This window comes from Arctopsyche grandis, chromosome 10 (genome assembly GCF_051622035.1).
Source record: "Arctopsyche grandis isolate Sample6627 chromosome 10, ASM5162203v2, whole genome shotgun sequence".
NCBI lineage: Eukaryota > Metazoa > Arthropoda > Insecta > Trichoptera > Hydropsychidae > Arctopsyche > Arctopsyche grandis.
Genome location: NC_135364.1, coordinates 28,312,623 through 28,333,739, shown reverse-complemented (window position 1 = coordinate 28,333,739; position 21,117 = coordinate 28,312,623). Strand labels below are relative to the sequence as shown.

The window sequence follows — 21,117 nt, the reverse complement described above, 5'->3', positions numbered from 1 at the left end:
CGTATGAACCCATTAAACCACGCTCGCAGCATAACTAGGGCAGCGCGAGTACCAAGAACAAAAGATGTGCACACGACACACTTCAACCCAAAACGTTTATAAAGCAACGCAGCAACCTCCACCGGCAGAGTGAGCCTCTAGAGTTCAACTAGATCACATCTCCGAAGAAACCTCTTCGTACATACTATGGAGAGCAGGCGATTGATTGAAACGCGGTGTTCGGCTTCGGGAAACAATGTTTATTGGTTCAGGTACAGCGAGTGTGGGAGACGAGAGAGGTGTTGTCGGTTGCGAGGTCCGAAGGGAAGAGATAGCTTCCCGTGACGCGCTGACCGCCTTCGGGGCGAAAACAACTCCGTTTACGGCCAGCCTTTGGGGTTGCCACAATACAATAACCATTGTACCAATTGAACAAAAATAAACGATCCTCTTTCAAACTACACAACATGTGTTTCGTTAGACCGGGATACGGTCAACATACCTTCCCTGTCTTACACACCCATGGCACCCCCCTTGGATCCGCCTATGCTAGTAGTCCGTTTACCGTTTTTCTCTATTTCGTTTTTGAGAGGGACCAAGGCCAGAGTCGGGTGTGTTACGACATCAGTTTGACAAGCGCTCGTAGCGCCACTGGCCAGTCTCGCGTTTGACGCGAAGTGCGGCGGTCGTGTCGGTCACGGTTGTGGTCTCGCGATGAGTGTCTGTGGGAGCAATTCGCCGGGGGCTCTGCCCCACCCCCACCCCCACCCCCACCCACACTCCCACTCTACCACCAACTCCGGGTCTGGTTCCGGCTCAGAAGCGGACGCCATCCACAGTCAGTATCACACTTGCAACACCACAACACACTCCACACACCACACTCCACACACCACACAGTTAGTATTGCATTCATTTGACTTTCAGACATGAACGGAAACGGAAACGGAAGCGGCAACGGCGAGGAAGTGGCTGGCGTGGTCGGAGTGGGAGTGGGAGTGGGAGTGGGAGTGGGAGTGGGAGTGGCGGGCGTGGTGAGCAGCGGAGGAGCGGGCAGCGCCGGCGACCAGGCCTCCCGCCAATCCAACGTCCAGAGGATCCAACAGCGCAAGCAGCAGGTCTACAATTGGCCGCACAACAAGAAGCTTCTGAAGCTCGCCATCTACTCCGCTTGCCAGGTACTTACTTACCTTTTCACTCTTCTCTTCTACATACTGTACTGTACTGTACTGTACTGTACTGTACTTGTATTATATCCCCGTTTTGTCTGTTTTAGACCCCCGAGTGTAATTGCAACGGCTGGAAAACCCCAGTCGCCCCCAACAAGAACAACCAGAGGGCTGACGGCTCTCAACCTTTGGCCAGCTTTGCGGATCCGTGCCGCAACTGCAAACACAACTTAGGTATTGCATTATATATCGACAGACGAATCAAATTTGGAACGGAGTGAACTTTAATTTAAATTGCTGCCTCGTCTGAAACTGCGTCCAAATTAGGACACGAGCCTTGTGTTCTAATTTGGATGCAAAGAATGCTTTAGATCAATATCGGTAATTACATATGGGAACTTGGGTATTGAATAACAAATTATTACTTCGAGTATGAGTACGTTCAATATAATGGAGAAAAATATTCATTTTTTTTACTATTTTATTTTTATTTTTTTATTTTATTAATTGAAAAATCAACAGACAGGATGTACAGAGATAGGTATAAAAAAAAACAAAAAGTAAATAAATAATATATGTAACATATAATAGATTTTTACAAAAATGAAAAAGATAAATATAAGGAAAACAAATTAAAAAGTAAAGAATAAAGGCATGACAAAATATGTAGTACATTTCATAATTAAACTATAGTATTAAAATATTTGGAAAAGGTTATAAGATAGAATATAAGAAGAAATTGAAATTTACAAATATAAAACAAATGAAAAAGGTAAATACAAAATAAACAAATGAAAAGAAAAAGAATGAAAGCTATAATATGATTAAATAGCACATTACATAACTAAACTAAAGTATAAAAATAATGGAAATATTGGAAAAATAGAATAGGAGAAAAAATGAATCAATCGGTCAAGATTCTCTTGATGTTAGACCTGAATTGATGTAGGGAAATACCAAACAGATCAACCTCATTCAGCTCTCCGTTAAACATACGATAAACGCGCTGCAGATAAAAATATTTTTGGGAATTAGTATTGAAAGGATCAAGTGAAAAGAGTGCAACGCGTCTAGAGTATCGAACTGGGATTCTGAAATTAACCTTATTCAGTAAATCAGAACAATCAAGGAAACCATTTATGAGCTTAAAGAAGAATATAGCATCAGTATGTCGTCGCCTGACAGAAAGATTGTTAAAAGAAAGGATTTTTAAAATGTTGGAAACAGTAGAATGGGTATACATATGTAGGTAGGAAAAAGGTAGCGTAAGGATTTAATAAATTTAAGTTGAACTTTCTCAATACAATTAATATGGGATAAATAAAAAGGTGACCAGATAATTGAGGCAAATTCAAGGTGAGACTATTAATTATAAATAACGTCCGTTGTGTATCGATAGAATGGCACGTGTCTCACTTGTCGCCGTGCACACCCCAAGAGCTGAACAGACTGCTCGGAATGGTCGTCGACGTTGAGAATATCTTCATGAGCATGCATCGTGAAGACGATCAGGACACTAAGAGAGTGTACTACTACCTCTTTAAGGTGCGTAAATCGAACAATCGATATGATTGCGTCGATTTTTCCTCTTTAACGTGTGCGAACGTTTCATTTCAGCTGTTGCGTAAATGCATCCTGACTAAAGAAAAACCACACATCGAAGGACCGCTGGGTCAGCCGCCTTTCGAAAGGCCGTCGATAGCGAAAGCGATCACCAACTTTGTCCTGTTCAAATTCAATCAATTGGCCCAACGAGAGTGGCAGACGATGTACGATTTGGCCAAGATGTTTTTGCACTGCTTCAATCATTGGAATTTCGAAACGCCCAGCGCCAGAAAAAATGTCAACGTACGTATCAAAGGTATCCAAAATATTACACCGATTAATATATATATATATATCTATTAATATATGTTTTCGATTGACTACAGGTGTGTAATCCGGAAGACATTTCGGCATATCAAATCAATTATACTAGGTACGTTATATCGATTGTACGATTTGTACGATAGACGCGACTCGAGATTAATGTGTTTGTTGTCGATAGATGGTTAGTATTCTGCCACGTGCCGGCCTTTTGCGATTCTTTGCCCCACTTTGAGACGACGCTCGTATTCGGCCGAACCTTGTTGAGGGCCGTGTTCAAGTCGGTGTGCCGGCAGCTGATGGATAAGTGCAATTTAGAGAAGGATAAGATGCCTCCCGAGAAGAGAGTAATTGAAGATTTTATATGATTTTTTTATTCAAATTTTCATCAGCTGTTTTTCAACTGTTACTGTTTTTGTACAGGTACTTGTATTGACACACTTTCCTCGATTCTTGGGGCTATTGGAGGAAGAGATTTTCAGTTCGACTTCTCCTATTTGGGATCCCGATTACAAACCGGTGCCTCCGAATCATCTCCAAGCCATATTGGACAATAAAGGTATTTTTAAACGTTTTCAATTAATAAAATGTGAATGAATTCATCACTCATTATTTACTAAATTCTCTTTGTTAGCATGTCTGTATGTTCTTCATGATTATTTGCCATTGTTACTTTAAAAAAAAACAGACAACTTTATTGTATAGACGGCTTCCTATGCCAACGAGCGTTTTGTACAAAACTTGTGTGTTTTACATGTTTAGGTTCTAGAATGAAGTCTGAAGAGTTTCAAAAAGTTAATATTGCACCCGTAGACAGTAAGGACGGATACACTACCATAATTCTCAGCCAAGGTTTTTATTTTGCTTTTATATGATAGCTCGGTCCATTACGATCGGGCGTATTTATTTATCTTATCTATTAACTGAACCCCCCACACTCAAATTAACACATCACCGAGCACTTTTTCATTTTTAAACTAACAAATTCTGGTACGTATGTATATTATCAATTGCTTGGAAGTGCCGTAGCTCTTCGACGCATAACAACGAGTCGCCACTGCTTTGTATGATGGATAGAATCGTTGAAAATGATACACCTAGACTAAAATTACATAATCTCTATTTTGATTTATGTTGTAAACATTTAAATTGACTACTTGTAATAATATATTCGATATTTTATGTAGGTGTGCTTTGTTAGATTGTGTTTATTTATTGATTTTTATTATATATTGATGTATTTGTCTTGTTTGTATTTAGGTTTGGGTAAATTACACGACGGGAAACGGCCCGCTTTACCGACTTCAGTCGCTCACGAGAGCAGCGGTATGCCGAGCAGTGCCGCTAAACGCAAACGGTTCGCCGATCTTGGCGAGTCTCTCGAAGACTTGACTGACGATACCGTCGCTGAAATCGTAGCTACAATCAGCGATCCTAATTACATGGCTGGACCAGATGTGCGTATATGACGTAGTTGATGTAATTTAATACTAGATTGTATTTACGTATTTGATTCTTCGCAGGCTCTATTTCAAGTCACCGCTCCGAGAGACGAGGCGGCGAAAGTTGAGGAGTCGAAGAAGTTGATCGAATTCCACGTCATCGGAAACAGTTTGACTGGACCGGTGGATAAGCAAACGATGCTCTGGCTTATAGGTGTGTTTAGCAATGATGTATTAAATGTATATGTTACAGTTGAAGTGTATCTTTCAGTTGGAATATATTCCGTCTAACCCACGTAAGTTGATTCATATGGCGAATTACATTCTTACTGGTCTAAATATATTACAACTTGTAGGACGCGGGGAGGTGTGTTGACCACTAACACTATTGTGTTTGTAAGAGGATCGTTTATTTAGGTTCAGTTGATTGTATGTATGAAGGAGCTAGTTGCTCAGCTTCGGAGAAGTGAGCTGGCGGTTCGCTCTCTCATTTGGAGCTGCTGCGTCGGTTTATATATATTGTAGTTCGATGCGTGCCGTGTGCAGATGTCTTTGTCTTCAGGTCACGTGTTGCCTCTGTATAATGACATCAGGATCTGAACGTTGTTCGTTTTACGATCGAGTGTTGAAATCTTTCTTTCATCGAATGGGTCGTTGCTCTTGAGTAGCGAAGATAATTCCAGGCGAGATTAGCTCTGCATGTTTGTACAGGTGCGATGAAGGTGCCATTGTGTATTGTTGTGAAATATATGAGATCACTGGCTTAGATTCGGAATAGCACAAGTTGTGCTATATTCCTACAAACTGAAAATACACTTCAACTGTACCGGTTGGTACCGGGTAAGATAGAGAGGTTTTCGTGAAAATGTCATTTTAACTGGTAAATTGAGTTGGAAAGTCACATTTTTGTTTTGAACACATTCTTAAAGCTATCGTTATACGATACTCATTTACTTTATTCGTAATACCTAGCAAATATTAACGCGTTATTGAATTCTAAAGCATTCGTAAAAACATCAGAGCTGTTGAAACTCAACTGATATATTACAACTGGCGCACATTGTTGATAGTATATTTGCGCTTTTTAGATATATAATTTACTAGTTGAATTGTATTCGAATATGAATGACTTACAACGCTAATTGGAATATGTATATTACAACTGAAAATACACTTCGACTGTAACATACGTATATGTAATTGTGTGAATAATGTGAATTTTTTTGCAGGTCTTCATAATGTATTTTCACACCAGCTGCCGGAAATGACCAAAGAATATATTTCACAATTAGTTTTTGATCCGTAAGTATTCTTCGATATCAAATTGACCTTTTCTTTGTTGGAAAATTCCGCAATATCGTTAGGTGGTGAACATATACTCATTTGATTTCAATAATCTTTACAGAAAACACAAAACTTTAGCACTGATCAAAGAAGGTAGACCTATCGGTGGTATTTGTTTCCGCAACTTTCATACACAGGTATGCTTAAATGCTTAATTTTATTTCATCATTTAAAATATTTGATGTTGTAATTTATTTTTCTTTATATTTTATCAACAGGGTTTTAGCGAGATTGTATTTTGCGCGGTGACGTCTAACGAGCAGGTCAAAGGTTACGGAACGCATTTGATGAACCACTTAAAGGACTACCACATCAGAAATAACATTCTTCATTTTCTGACGTTCGCCGACGAGTTCGCCATCGGCTACTTTAAAAAGCAAGGTTTCTCAAAGGAGATCAAACTGCCGCAGGCCATGTATCAAGGTTACATTAAAGACTATGAAGCGGCCACGTTGATGCATTGCGAACTCAACCCAAAGATAATATACACCCAATTCAACGCAGTAATCCGAAAACAGAAAGAAGTACATAAATATTACACGTGTTTTTTTTTTTATATTCTACTCATTTTACAGATTGTTTGAATGTCGTATTCTGTTTTAGATTATTAAAAAGTTGATCGATATGAGAATGAAGGACGCGCGAAAGAAGCATCCAGGTCTTACTTGTTTCCGGGAAGGTGTAAGTAACACGTCCTTGGTTAACAATTTTAGTTTTTTGTTAAGTCGTCGATTGAAATTTTGTTTTTTTGTTTAGGTGCGGGGTATTCCGGTCGAATCTATTCCTGGTTTGAGAGAGGCAGGATGGCGAGCAGCCGCTCGTCAAACGAGGGTTGCAAGATTAGCCGAAGAGACGACAGATCCTGATACTCTAGGGACGGCACTTCGTTCTACTCTCAATGCTGTACGCTAAAAATAATCAAATATTTGAAAAATATATGAAATATTACTTTATGTTATGATAATTTTGTGCTTGTTATTATATAGGTGAAGAACCACAGTGCTGCTTGGCCGTTCCTCAAACCGGTTGATAAAAATGAAGTACCTGATTATTACGATCACATAAAATATCCCATGGGTATGCTCAGTTTGTCTGTCGTTTTTGAGTTGTATTCATCATCATCATCATCATCTACAGCCATTCAACATCCACTGCTGAATTAAGGCTTCTCCAACACGCTTCCACTCGACTCTGTTTTGCGCAACTCACTCCACACATTTTCCTAATTTCGTCTACCCATCTTCCCTGCGGTCTTCCTTTTACCCTTTTGCATTCTCTCGGGTACCATTCAAGCACTTCTTTTGTCCACCTTTCGTCCATTCTTCTAGCCACGTGGCCCGCCTATTGCCATTTCAATCTCTTTACTCTATCCATTATGTCCACTACCCTTGTAATACTTCTCACCCACGTGTTCCGCTTCCTGTCTTTCCTCGTTATGCCGACAGCATACAGCGTTCCATACTTATTTGAGTGCATTGGACTTTGTGTGTGTAGCATCTTGGCGTTCAGTGTCCAAGTTTCACATCCATACGTCATCACTGGTAAAACGCATTGATCGAAGATCTTTCTCTTCAGGCGGAGTGGCATTTTTGATTTAAAAACAACATTCATTCGTCAAAATGCACTCCATCCTAATTTGATACGTATCTTTATCTCTTCATATTTACTACCGGACATATCAATTATTTGACCTAAATATACATAATTGTTTTCTACTTCTGCTGGTCTAGCATCTAATGAGATGCTATCAGGCATGCAATAACTATTGAACATTAGTTTGGTCTTATCTACGTTCATTTTTAATCCTACTTTCCCTGTCCAGCTGTGTTGGTCTGTTAAGTAGGTCAGCTGGATCACGAGCTATTAGAACTATATCGTCTGCGAACCGAAGGTGACTCAAAATGAGCTGTATTATAAAATACTAATTTATTGTTATTGTTTTTAGATCTGCGCACAATTGGCGAACGTTTAAAAGCGAGGTATTATGTAGCGAGAAGACTATTCATCGCCGATATGACGAGAATTTTCACCAACTGTAGGACGTACAACTCTCCCGAAACTGAATACTATAAGTGAGAATTTATTTCCAATGGAAGTACTCGTTTGACGTTGGATTTGTGTTTCAATGCGCTTTTGATCGTTTCAGGTGTGCGAATGCGTTGGAGAAGTATTTTCAAACCCGGATGAAAGAAGTCGGCCTGTGGGACAAATGATCATCGTTTAACTTCGATGAATTTTTCATGTCGGAAATCAAACAGTTGAATAAGAGCAGCGTCGTCACGGCAAAATCGTCACCTTCAAATCAGTACTATGGCGTCGAGGGCAACATATCGAATTTCGCAATATTCGTCAATCACGAGCGGAGTAAAATGTATGAAGTGTTGGAGAAAGCGGGACCGTCCGATTCAGTGAAAATCAGCCAAACCTCCGGCAAAAGGCCGATGATCAAAAGCTCAGCTTTTCAAGGCTCCATCAATCTGAACGACGAGTCTTACTGCAACATGTCTGGTGTTGATAGGAAGAAATCCGATCTAAAATTTAACATTGACGATATGTAGATTGTAATTTTTAAATATGTACATAATACATACATGTGTATGGATGTTGTATTCACTGTTGATGATTTTTGATATTGTAATAGTTTAAAATTGATCTCAAGCTTTATATACATGTACTATTTATAGCACTGTATTTTAGTTTAATATTTTTACATACAAAAATTGTAAATACGATAAATTAATTTGTAATTCTCATAATAATTACTTTTTTTAAAGTTAGAATACACAAGAATATAGACAAAGCTCATTTTTATTATTAATTCATAGCCAATTACTATGAAAACTTTACTTATTATTTTTATGATGAAATCTGTTTAACCCTTTGAATGCTGACCAAGAAGTCCATGGGCCTGACAAACGCCGATAGGTGTTGTATTTTGAGCATCTACAAAGTAAATAAGAATACTACCCGCTAAGCCTTTCCAGGTAGCATTGAACATGGGTCGTGTTATCCGTGTCATTCATTTGTCAACGTTTATAAAGACTGGTTTACACCGGTATTTCTGAATTTATAACCATAGCAGCATTACCCAATAAAAATCCCTAACTGCTGAGTATTTTAGATTGTGGCTTGGCATTAAGATTGTGAGCATTACATTTTAACAACAATGAAGAAGATGGAACTAGTTTTAGTAAAATACATTCATTAATAGGCATTTTTGTTTATTTTATATTTTTGCAAGATATATTAGAGAGTCTAAACACACCTTTACAAAACCTGAAATCCTTGGCGGTAGTAATCTAGGGTTTGTTTGGATTAGCTACAATTTTTATACCTGCTTTCTATTGGTTTTCTAAATAATTCTAGTTGGAAATGTTGGCGGTCTTTCAACAGAAAAGACGTCAGCGCTCAAAGGGTTAAAAATTGTAATACTAGAGAATAAAATGGTTAAATCTTCTGTATAAAAAAATCATATTTAATCAAACAAAAAATGTATATATATATATAGTTTTAATTAATTTTCTGTTGAAATTTTGGTTGGACTATCGAATTTTAAATAATGTAACAAACGCAACTTTCAAAAGTTCAACTGTAATATTTTCTATATATTGGTTTGAATTTTGCGAGATACATTCTAGCCATTTTTTCGTGCATGCATAATTTTAATTTTAATTTTCGTTGTTTTTTTAATAACATTTGTATGTAGGATCTGGTTGCCTGGAGTCGTCGTTTACTAGGCGGAGCGCCGCAACAGATTGATCGTTCGCGCGTCGCATGTACAGGACAACAACTTAACCGTTCTTCAACTCATGCATGCCAACCTAATTATTCATACACGTATTCTTCTAGACTAGAAACCTAAATCCCACATTTTTATATGTTTATAGTCCCCTCGCTTATAAAACAGATATGGCTATTATATTAATTGGATTATTAGTCACATTGCGATCGCCCAAAAGACAATTTTTGTCATGAAAATCGCGAATATAAAATATTTGGCACTGGAGTTCTCGTTAGTATGATGGACTTTTCGGCTGCCTGGTGTTCCGTTATCGAGATTTTAGTGACTTTTGGGCGAGCGCTTTGTGACCAATGATCACTGAACCCTGCGGGAAAACAAGTTATAAGGGAAAGTATCATGAAATTTGGCGTTTTCGCACAAAATTTCTTGCCAAAAGTTTTATATGTACGTATGTGTAATAATTTGTTAAATGAGAAATGTTGTTTGTTGTTTGAAAATGTGTCATTGTATACTGTATATATATATATATATATAAGAGAAAATTTGTATAAATAAATGAAATTTTTAAAGTGTTTTGTTTTATTTTTTTATGAAATATATTCAACTATAATAAATATGATACATTATTATTATTAATCTTAAATATATTTTATGAGACATGAAAAGTATCTATACTAGTATCGTCTGAATTGCTTTTTAAACTTTTCATAATGGTAGTCGTCCGTGGCCCTTTCTCCTTTATCTTTTTTATTCTTATTCGACTGTTCGACGTTTGAAATGACGGGCTTAGCTTCGGCTTTCTCCTCGTTAACCACTCTCTTTCTTTTAGGTGGATCGGTGTCGATGTTGAATCGATTGTGCTGTACAAAGTTGACGGCCATATTCGTCGGTACGAATTGGGACGGTCCCTCTTGCTTGTTTCTACGCTCCCACAACAGTCGAAGTTTAGCGTCCTCGGTCGCCTCGATGTTTTTAATCTTCGCGTCAATGCCCAAATCCACCTCCGGTATACCACTGAGCATTTGGTTGGATAACATCTCTTCGGATTTGCTGGCGGAAGACTGTCGTAGATGTTCCGGTAGCGCTTGCAAGGCTGCTTCCTCCGGTGATAGGTATTTGTTGGGGTCGGTCGTGTCTTTGCTGACGTCGCTGTCTCCCTTCCTTTTGGCCAGTTGTTCGTCGATGTATTTCATCATCTCCTCGTCTTCGTCGCGTTTGTTCGTCTCTGCTGAGAATTGGGTGCCGATGCCGGTGTCGTATGCGTCGTCTACTTGCTTCACTTTGCCGCTCTTCAGCGCTTTCATGTTGACCATTCCTCCGCTTTTGATCTTGTAGGGGTCTTTGCACGTGAGTTCCTCGGCCAGTGATATCTTTGCTCCCATCGCGAGGCCGTAAACGTTGACTCCGTTCGGCCTCTTGCGAAGTCTTTGTATCTCTTTGGTTTCTTCGAGTTTTGAAAGAGTTTCGACTTCATTTTCGGGCTCGTCGCTGTCTGATGATGACTGACGCCTTCTCCGCAGTGCCTTTTTCTTTGTGGGTTTGAATTTGACGGGAACCGATTGGGAATCGTCGCTGCATGTTGACGTCTCCTCCATCGCGTCGATAGTCGATTTAACCTTAAATGTCAAAGTGACAGTTGTGTTTGTACACAAGCCGTGGCATTTCTACCAGTATCTATTATTGCATTCGTCAATTTTAAATAAAACACTATATAGTCATTGGTAGAGAGCGGATAGTTATTATATGTAACACGGTTGAAAAAATTGTGACTTCTGAGGCTGAACTGGGCAATTGCTTTATATTTTTCAGGGAATTATTATAATTTATAAAATTAAAATTGTTTTTTAAACAAGAAGGGACATTATTTTGGTTGGTAAACGGAGTACTAGTCAAATGTGAACCTATCACAGGACAACTGGTCGCTGTAGATCGGTCACTCGTGATCATCCGTCTCGCTAAAACTGGTCACACGCTAAAACTGGTCACACCCAAAAATTTAAAATTGGTCACACAAACAAAAATATTCGCAAATACTTTTTATTTACGAAATTTTTTTTATTATCGACTAGACATGTTCGAGCCAAAGGCCCTCGTGGCCGTTGTTTGTGGTCTTCACGAGGAGTTCGCGGGCATCTCATCAGAGTCAGCTCATCTGACGCTCTCTAACCTCTAGAGAGCGTCGAGATGCCGAGATGGTTGGCAATCGCTTTTGCATTCATTTCACTTTGACAGTTTGAATGTCAAATCACAAATCTTAATTCACCGCGGCGGTAAATGTACCGTGGGAAGGTCTATGAAAACACTGATTGTGTTAGTAAGAGAATCCTTTATTTATGTTCACTTGTTACAATAGTAATTATATGTACAAAGAAGCTTGTTTTCGTTTCTCAGCTTCGGAGCGATAAATTCTTTCTTCTGGAATAGTCAAATGGGACGTTGCCAGAGATTCATTCTGCATGTTTGTAAAAGAGCGATGATTATGCCATCGTCTTCATCTTTAATATGGACGGCGAGAGAAGCATGTGTAATATTTCCGTACGCTGCCCAACCGTCCGAAATTATATGTGAACCAAGCAATATATGTCTGAGTATTTCATTAGGTAAAAGTCGAGCTAATTCAGGGCACGGCAATACTATTGGCATCGCCAAGAGTAGCCAATCACAGGATGGAGCGGGTCGACCGAGCCTCCCTTCCGACCTGCGGTCTCCACCCTGTCGAGGGTTTTTACTTTTACCAAAAGTTTGTCATAGATTTGTAGGCGGGGTACTGTGTGTTGACCGTATCCCAGCCTAACGAAACACTGTTGTGCTTGTTTTAATAAAGTTTTATTGTTTGTCTATGGTTGTCAAAGGTATTATATTTGGGCAAAAGTATGTCGTTCAGCAGTCTCTGGATATGGCAGAGTGTCGCTGGCTCGGCATTCAGCTATGTTCAGAAGGTCTCTGGATGCGGCAGTGTGTTGCTGGCTCGTTGTTCGGCTATGTTCAGAAGGTCTCTGGATGCGGCAGTGTGTTGCTGGCTCGTTCGGCTGGTTGATCTTCCAAGTCCGCGTAGTGTAGTGGTGGCAGGTCAGGAGCTGAATGTCGACTCTCTGCTGCTGTGTGTCGGCGCTTGCTGCTGTGGGTCGACTGGTGTTGTTTGGGTATGTATTCTGCGTCGCAGTAAATGTTTTGATGAATGTGACGAGATTCCCACAGATTTCTTATTTTTGATGTCGAAACTATTCATTATGGCAGTATCGTGCGGTGAAATTCTATACAAGAGGAACAGCTTGTTCCTCTTGTATCTTGCTCGCGCACATTTTAAATAAGGCTGTACGACAAAAAGAAAGATTAGAATAGATGCTATTTCTTCATAACGCGGGCTTTACTTTTTTCTTCATGCTTGTCGTAAAAGGTCGAATATACACATGCGCGCTTGTTAAATCTCATTATCGTCATTCGTCACATCGTTTACAGTCTAATTCCATACATAAGATGTAAAACAAAACGAATATCAGAAAATGAGTATAAAATAGTTTAATGGCCGTTTAAAGAGTGGTTAGGTGTGAAGTGTGTCGTAACAGCTGAGCGGTATTATCGCTAGAGCGACGACCTTGTCTGTCCTTTCGGCTGTCAGACGTTAAACGTCAGTGAATATCGAATCAGTGCACGTTCAAGTGCACGTGTAAACAGTCTCTGTGATTTAAACGTCCGAACCCGAACCGGTCATGAGTCGGCTTCTTCTCCCGCTGTCGGTGGCTTCGCGAGCCCTGCAGGTAACCTTCACTGAACCCCTCACTCCACTCCACACCTACACCAACATCCATCAGTGCAACGTTCGATAAGTTGACGTGTGATTTTTGCAGGCTGCAGCCACAGCCACAGCCCCATCTGCATCTTCTTCTGCATCCATAGCTGGCATCGGAGCCACCTCCAATGCAGGTGCGGCCACATGTGCCGTCGCCACTCGACGATTCTTCTCCGGCTCCGGCTCTCAAGAAGCCACCTTCGAGACCAAGGTATCACTTCCATATCTCACTAACGTGTCTGTTTGCAATTCAATTTCTTTCCATCGTTATATAATGTTGTTTTTTTCATTCATCGCCATCGGCTCGTTCAATTGGCGCCAATCAATTGACCACTTGCCGTTATTCGAGTTCAATAACAAATCTATCATTGTATGGTATAAATCTCGTCTACACAATCGGTAATTGATTTCATGAATATTGTTCAATAAATATATGTGTATATATTTGTATGTACAAATTTAGCTTTATTATCATAACACAGTTCAATTTATTCAACTTAGCAGTATGAAGATATAATAACTTGATAGGATACACAATAACTTGCAAATGCAAACATAATAAGATTATATATTTTTACTAAACATACTACGATTTTTAACATTGAGTACATCATTTATTATTATCGTATTATATGTAAGTTTCAATAGTATTATCTATATAAAAAACAAAATAAATCTTCAACTGATAGCCGCCAAGTGAATTTCTATATATTCAAGTGCAATACTTTGTATGTATACATATGTTTAATTTAATAATTAGAATCTATTTTATAAACACTTTCAGCCATACCGCTTGCACAAGTTAGATTCCGGCCCGGCCACGAGTGCAAAAGTGACCAAAAGTGAAGCATTGGAACTTTACAAACAGATGGTCACGATCAGAAGGATCGAAACGGCCGCCGGAAATTTATATCAAGAGAAAATCATCAGAGGATTTTGCCACTTATATTCAGGTATTATTATAGTTTAAACACTCGAATCTGATCCGATGTGATTGTTCGAAGATTAAATTAACCGTAATACATTCTCAAGGTCAAGAAGCCGTAGCCGTGGGTATGCGCTCGGTGATGAGACCCCAAGATTCAATCATATCGGCCTATCGAGTACACGGATGGACATATCTCATGGGGGTATCGCCCCTCGGAGTACTCTCCGAGCTGACGGGTCGTCGCTCTGGTTGCGCCCGCGGTAAAGGAGGCTCCATGCACATGTACGCTCCCAACTTCTACGGTGGAAATGGAATCGTCGGCGCTCAGGTATGAAATTTAATGATATATAACAGTGTTTCGCAACCCGTTTGGTATTGCGGATCCAAGTAAAAGGCCAAAGTCGTTTCACAGCATTCATTGTTGATTCAGGAGATACACGCACTGGCAGTGCGCCGTCCAGAATGTCTTGATATCGCCGAAGTACCGCCTTATAATGGATAGGTCTTCGACGTCCGGCTACTTCCCTATTGTTTAGGCATGTACCCGGATATGTATTCCCACGACACTCAGTCCCACGCTATCGGTTACTTCTGAGAAGGGACCAATAGCGGCCAATTCGGTGGCCATTGTTTAGCCTACTTGCACTTAGTCTGGAGATAATCCTTGAAACCAATTATAACGGTCACACAGTTTCTGCGATGCTACTCGGCCTAATCCGATTGCACTTACTCGGCGGTGTACGTAACAATAGCATCATCATCTACAGCTATTCGCCATCCACTGCTGGATGAAAGCCTCTCCAACACGCTTCCACTAGTCTCTGTTTTGCGCAACTCTCATTCATCTCACTCCACTCATTTTCCTAATTTCGTCTACCCATCTTCCCTGCGGTCTTCCTTTTACCATTTTCTCTCAGGTACAATTCTAGCACTTCTTTTGTCCATCTTTCGTTTATTCTTCTAGCCAAGTGACCCGCCCATTGCCATTTCAATCTCTTCTCTATCCACTATATCCTTGTCATACTTCTAACCCACGTATCCCGTTTCCTGTCTTTCCTCGTTATGCCAAGCATTTAACGTTCTATACTTCTTTGAGTGCATTGGAATTTGTGTAGCAACTTAGCATAGGGATTTAAACATATTAAAAAATTAAACAATCTGTCTTCTTTTTATCAAAAATTATACTTTTATCCTTTATCAATTCATTGTAATTTGGAAACATTTCGTAAATGCCTTTATTAATCCTTTCAGCTCAAGCCCTGATTTTATTCTTAAAAGCATTCATTTCAAATCGGTCTCCGTGACGAGCCAGAATGTTAAATTACAGAAAACGCAAATATCGAAAGGCAAAGATCGAAAATCGAAAGATCTTAAGTCGAAAGATCAAAAAAAAAGGGAGCATGGTAAATGGTACACACTCACTTAATTTGCGCGAGCAGGATACAACAGGAACAAGAGGAACAGGTTTTTCCTCCCGTATTAATGTGCGCGCGCAGAATACGGGAGGAAAAGCCTGTTCCTCGTGTTCCTGTTGTACCCTGCTTGCGCAAATTAAGTGAGTATGTACCGTTTACCACGCACCCTTTTTTTTGATCTTTCGATTTTCGATCATTGCCTTCCGATATTTGTGTTTTCTGTAATTTAACATTCTGGCTCGTCACGTAGACCCATTACAAATACGCTACTTCGTGGACCTTGTAGAGAAAGATTCAAACGATTCAGAATGGAAATAATAAGAGGCTAGTAAAATAAATACATACATCACCGAGATAAGTGAGATTCGCTACCCAATCAGCATTCTCAAAAAAATCATCCAAAGTTGATTTATTCTCTTTTAAAAACGTTTTAACTTCTACTTTTATCTATATTTGTATATTTCGATGAGGCGAGGCAACTCGCAGACCCCCGAAACAAAACCTACAGACCCCTAGAGGTCCGCGAACCACTGATTGCGGAACACTGATTTATAATATGTTGTTTGGATAGTTGAATAGTATTTATGTTAATTATTTGAGTTGCTTTTAGGTTCCTTTGGGTGTCGGAGTCGCGTTTGCAGCTAAATATTTGAAAAACGGTGGTGTGTGTATGGCGCTGTACGGTGACGGAGCCGCCAATCAGGGTCAAATCTTCGAAGTGTACAATATGGCCAAGTTGTGGGATCTGCCGTGCATATTTGTATGCGAGAATAATGGATACGGTAGGTGTTGTTATTGATAGGCTAATAATATGTATGAACATTTCTATAGAACTGAATGAAATTGCGATTGTATTTCAGGTATGGGTACCAGCGCCGAGCGAGCGTCTGCTTCCACCTCATATTACACCAGGGGTGATTACGTTCCCGGAATCTGGGTCGATGGTATGGATGTGATCGCTTCCCGAGAGGCCACAAGGTTCGCCATCGACCATTGCACGTCGGGCAAAGGTATTATCAATGGTAATATGTATATCTGTTATGTATATATTGCGGTAGATTTTCATTAGTCTCAAATTCAACAGGCCCGATCGTGATGGAGATGGTCACGTACAGGTATTCGGGGCACTCCATGTCCGATCCCGGTACCAGCTACAGGACCCGTGACGAAATCCAAGAAGTCAGACAGACGCGAGATCCCATCACGTCGTTCAAGGAAAAAATGATAAACGCCGGATTGGCCACCACCGATGATATTAAGGTATATATTGAGTGGTTTCGGAAATTTCGGCTGATTATGATTTACATACAGCTTTGCTTCGAATTTTATGATAAAATGCTTGAGATGAACTTTTGTACGGGAGGTTTTCAAACAGTTCATGGAAAATGTAAAGCTTTGTTACTTTTCGAATTGTGTTCCATTTAGTATGCTTTGATTTTAGCCACTACACTACAAAACTTTTTCAAGGACTCTTTTAGAATGATCTCTGCTCATCTTCAAGATATAAATCTGAGCTGTTATTCAACTATCACTTTTCTCTATAGTCTCCAGAGCATTGAGGTTACCTTCAGAAACTGAAATCGATGGTCTCTACCGATGTAGTTCTGCTTGAGAATACTTTTTGAACTCCATACATATAACCGTCAGGTTATATATTCAATAGTGTTTGTGTATATAATTATTATAAATGTTGCCTCAGGAGCAGTCTCGGCCTCCCCCCCCCCCCTTAAATTTTTAAACAATAAATTTCATGAAATTTTATGTTGAAGAAAAATATATTAAGACAGAAACAAAGAAATAAATTAAAAATGTTAATTCAAAATAGGCACTTTTTATGTATAAAAATGAATAAAATACGGATAATTATGAATAAATTCGGTATTGAAGACATTAATTTATATTCAACAATGAGTTGAAGAATCTTATAGAGTGACATTTCTTCTTTCGAATATGATTGGTTAAGTTATTTAAGTTCGTGAAGCAAATCCATCCCTGATATATATTTATATATACAGATATATGTTTCAGCGGTATTTTATATAAAATACAATTCTAAATTACCATTTGTACTGACGACAGTTTGCTGTTTTACAAGTTTTATTCGTGAGTCGTTGATATTTGACAGTCAACTTCCTGCGTTCTTCGCAAATTATAATATCGTTGCACAGGGGTGGGTGGAGGATCCAAATGAAAGGCCAAAGTCGCTTCACAGCATTTATTGGGTGATTAAGGAGGTCCACGCGCAGCCAGTGCTCCTTCCAGAATGCCCTGATATGGCCAAGTACCTGCTTATAATGGGCAGGTCGCTCACTGCATCTTCTACGTCCGTTTACTTCTCCATTTTTTAGGCACTCACGGTACCTCAGACACGCAGTATCACGCTTTCACGCTCTCAGTTCTGAGAACTCTAGCGGGAAGTGACTGAAATCCGTTACCGACCACTGAAAGTCCCGCTAGGTCAATTCGGGGGTCTCCATTGTTAGCCCCCGACTGCACTTTAGGCGGGGGGGATAATTCTTAATGCCCTGCCCTGCTCAAGAGTAGCCAAAACGTATTGCGATGAGATAGAAAATCAGATTTTCATCCGATGATGGATGTGACTGTTGGTGTGTGCCGAGCTAGGGTGTAAATGATTTATTTATTTTGCAGAAAATAGATTCGGATGCTAAACAGACCGTCGATGATGCGACGAAAGCGGCGAAGGTCGAAAAAGAGATCGATTTGCCCGAATTGTCCACCGACGTTTACTCGAAATGCTACGAACCTCTTATCAGACACGTACTCCCTAATAATCCGTTGAAACACGTCAATCAATCCAAACCCCGAAATTTATAGATTTCTCTTTACATTTGAACAGACCATTAAGCATACATTCGGATATGTTACACTTTTTCTAATATAATTGGTATACGCATTGTAATATGTAAATTTGGATAAAATTCGCTATATAAGTTATTATTATTTTTTATTATCAAAAAAATTTTTTTTTATTGGCTTTCCACCTTTTTTTTGTACCCTAATTGGCTTTCGACGCTTTCTTGTGGAATAATATTGTATTCTAATATATTCTAAATTGAAACAAAATTGCCTAAATATATAATCTACAACTGAGTAAGTTCATAAATTAAATACTATGTGTTACTAACATAGTTGAAAGTGAGCGTTTTGTTTTTTGTATAAGTTGTAATGTGCTTGTATTTTTACTAATAACACTGAGCAACAAAAAAATCACGTTTTTTACTTACTGGAGCGGAGGCTAATCAATCGTTAATAAGTTTGATCCACTGAATTTGAATATGACAATGATTTTAGTTGGTGTCCTCTTTTTGGCGCAATTTTTACAGATTTTTGGCTTTTGCAGTCTTTATCTCAAAATATAGTATTGCTGTGACAAAAGTAAGTATCGGAATCAATAGTCAGATGTTTTTTCTATTGATTGTGATTTTTATTGCTTTGAAATACGTATAATTAAATATTTAATGAATTTTTAAAAGTCAAAAAGATGTTTTTTTTACACATTTTTTTCTCAAGCTGTTATGTATCCATTGGGTCACTTTTATATTTCAAATATAAATATGTCAGTTGAAATATTTGATTTTTAAATGCTTTTTATTATTACTAAATAATGTTCACAATACATCTTATATCTATTTGAATAGCTACTGATCTACTGATCATTTTCTATTTTACAATTTTAATTTAATTTTGTTAGTAATCATAGTATTATATTATTATAATGTTAATATGTACAGCATAATAGGAAAAAGAGCTCAAAAACCTATTTACAATTCTTCTCAGTTGAAATATAAAACTGGCCCAATTGATAAGGAATAGCTCCAGAAACAAATGTGTAAAAAAAGAGGTTTGTAAAAATAGCATATTTTTGACTTAAAAAAATTCGCTAGATAATTAATTATAGGTATTATTGCTTAAGGGTAGGTTCAGGATCCAAATGAAAGGCCAAAGTTGCGTCACAGCATTTATTCAACGATTCAAGAGGTCCACTCGTAACCACTGCTCACTCCAGAATACTTGATCTACTGTGTCTACCTCCTTATAAAGGACATGTTGCCCAGCATAGCATCCCCGATCCGTTGGCGTGTCTATTAACTGGGCACGTAGGTCTACCCGCACTCGCCCCCTTCTGTGAGAACCCCAGCGTATCCTTTGTTCAGGCACTTACTAATCTGGGGTCACTATTGTTCACCCACAAATTCACTTAGACAGTCCCATGTTCCCACGTTATAGTATTTTTAAGTAATAGTAAGAACATCTGACTATTGATTCCAATACTCACTTTTGGCACAGCAATGCTAGTTTTTTAGTTGAAGACTGCAAAAGCCAAAAATTTGTAAAAAAATTGCTCATTTTTTAAACGTTCATATCTCATAAACGAAAGAAAACCAACTGAAATCATTGTCGTATTTCAATTTAGTAGGTTCAGCTTAGTAAATATTGATTAGTCTCCGCGCCGTTAACTTTTTTTGTTGCTCAGTGTAATTTGTATAACATTTAGATAAAATGTTTCATTTTTCTAACAAAATAACATTGCAAGGATTATATTATACGTATTTAACGTTTGTCATTGATTGCCTTATCGCATTTATGTATGTATGTACTAAATTTAGTCAATGTTTTATTGTGACTTTATGTATATGTATAATTTACATGTTTTATTGTACGGTACATATTTATTTCAGTAATGCACGTTATTATGAGAGATTTAGATTGTTATCGAAGTTACTGTATTTTTTACGTGTAATACATTTGTTTGTTTTGATTTGCAGGAAGTTGAAATTCAAGTGAAAAAAGAAGTCGACGAGGCTACGAAAAAATCAAGATCGGATCCTGAAATCCCTCTATCGGAAATATCAGCCGATGTTTACTCATCGTGTGCCGAGCCGAATATTCGAAGCACCTTGCCGATCAACCCATTCAAGCACACTAACATTGCTCAAGCGAATTAATAAGATCAAAATGTTATGAACATACCTGTACATATATATTTAGACGATTTTTTTTTGCATATAAAATATCATAGTATTATTTTACTGACGAATTATAATTGAAATTTGTAATTGTAGCACAAAATTAAGCATTAAAAATGCACTTTATATAGAAAAAATACATGCATATTCAATATATATTAAATATATATTTTTATGCGTATGCGATGCAATAGAATTAGGCATAGTATCAAAGATGTGTCATATTTGTCATATGTATCATAAAATTATTATTTCTATTTATTTTTTATTTAACTTAACAGATCTGAAAAATACAGTGTTTCATTATGAATAAATATAATTTTTTATTATTATTTGTTTCAAAATTTTTACTAAAATAAAGCTCTACAACAGATATAATAAATTTTACATAATTTAAAAATATACAAAGCTTAACAAAAACATATATTATTTTATAAATATTATATTCTACACA

The 21,117-nt window shown here is 38.3% G+C and overlaps 3 protein-coding genes across 5 annotated transcripts; 2 read left to right on the top strand and 1 right to left on the bottom strand.

The window, feature by feature from the left end:
* Positions 1-642: 642 nt before the first annotated feature.
* On the top strand, positions 643-8,597 carry Gcn5 (Gcn5 acetyltransferase). Of its 2 annotated transcripts, XM_077439392.1 has the most exons (19): positions 643-817; positions 907-1,157; positions 1,256-1,382; positions 2,548-2,693; positions 2,766-2,996; positions 3,080-3,126; positions 3,196-3,361; positions 3,438-3,573; positions 3,777-3,866; positions 4,275-4,471; positions 4,538-4,670; positions 5,686-5,758; positions 5,862-5,937; positions 6,019-6,324; positions 6,404-6,481; positions 6,557-6,703; positions 6,787-6,877; positions 7,746-7,872; positions 7,947-8,597. In XM_077439392.1, exons 1-19 carry the CDS (start codon positions 694-696, stop codon positions 8,011-8,013), a joined length of 2,613 nt encoding a protein of 870 aa, XP_077295518.1. In that variant the 5' UTR covers positions 643-693; the 3' UTR covers positions 8,014-8,597. The 2 variants fall into 2 exon arrangements, with proteins under 2 accessions (XP_077295518.1, XP_077295519.1); XM_077439393.1 differs by lacking the exon at positions 3,777-3,866 and having other exon boundaries at positions 655-817.
* Positions 8,598-10,216: 1,619 nt separating this feature from the next.
* On the bottom strand, positions 10,217-11,158 carry LOC143917970 (splicing factor C9orf78). Its single transcript, XM_077439609.1, has one exon. The coding sequence runs from the start codon at positions 11,135-11,137 to the stop codon at positions 10,217-10,219; it is 921 nt and encodes a 306-aa protein (XP_077295735.1). The 5' UTR covers positions 11,138-11,158.
* A 1,916-nt stretch (positions 11,159-13,074) lies between these two features.
* On the top strand, positions 13,075-20,800 carry LOC143917969 (pyruvate dehydrogenase E1 component subunit alpha type II, mitochondrial-like). Of its 2 annotated transcripts, XR_013261092.1 has the most exons (9): positions 13,086-13,300; positions 13,391-13,543; positions 14,117-14,285; positions 14,365-14,588; positions 16,286-16,457; positions 16,536-16,685; positions 16,760-16,935; positions 18,325-18,786; positions 20,463-20,800. XR_013261092.1 is itself a non-coding variant. In XM_077439608.1 (8 exons), the coding sequence occupies exons 1-8, from the start codon at positions 13,253-13,255 to the stop codon at positions 20,640-20,642; spliced, it is 1,272 nt and encodes a 423-aa protein (XP_077295734.1). In that variant the 5' UTR covers positions 13,075-13,252; the 3' UTR covers positions 20,643-20,800. The 2 variants fall into 2 exon arrangements, 1 of the variants encoding a protein (XP_077295734.1); XM_077439608.1 differs by lacking the exon at positions 18,325-18,786 and having other exon boundaries at positions 13,075-13,300.
* The last annotated feature ends 317 nt before the right edge of the window (positions 20,801-21,117 follow it).

Coding starts and splice junctions, on each gene's coding strand:
- Gcn5 (XM_077439392.1), top strand. CDS start 694: ATGAGTGTCTGTGGGAGCAATTCGCCGGGGGCTCTGCCCCACCCCCAC. Junction 2,694..2,765: donor TGTACTACTACCTCTTTAAG/GTGCGTAAATCG, acceptor GTTTCATTTCAG/CTGTTGCGTAAATGCATCCT. Junction 4,472..4,537: donor ATTACATGGCTGGACCAGAT/GTGCGTATATGA, acceptor GATTCTTCGCAG/GCTCTATTTCAAGTCACCGC.
- LOC143917970 (XM_077439609.1), bottom strand. CDS start 11,137: ATGGAGGAGACGTCAACATGCAGCGACGATTCCCAATCGGTTCCCGTC.
- LOC143917969 (XM_077439608.1), top strand. CDS start 13,253: ATGAGTCGGCTTCTTCTCCCGCTGTCGGTGGCTTCGCGAGCCCTGCAG. Junction 14,286..14,364: donor ATTTTGCCACTTATATTCAG/GTATTATTATAG, acceptor TACATTCTCAAG/GTCAAGAAGCCGTAGCCGTG. Junction 16,936..20,462: donor CCACCACCGATGATATTAAG/GTATATATTGAG, acceptor TTTGATTTGCAG/GAAGTTGAAATTCAAGTGAA.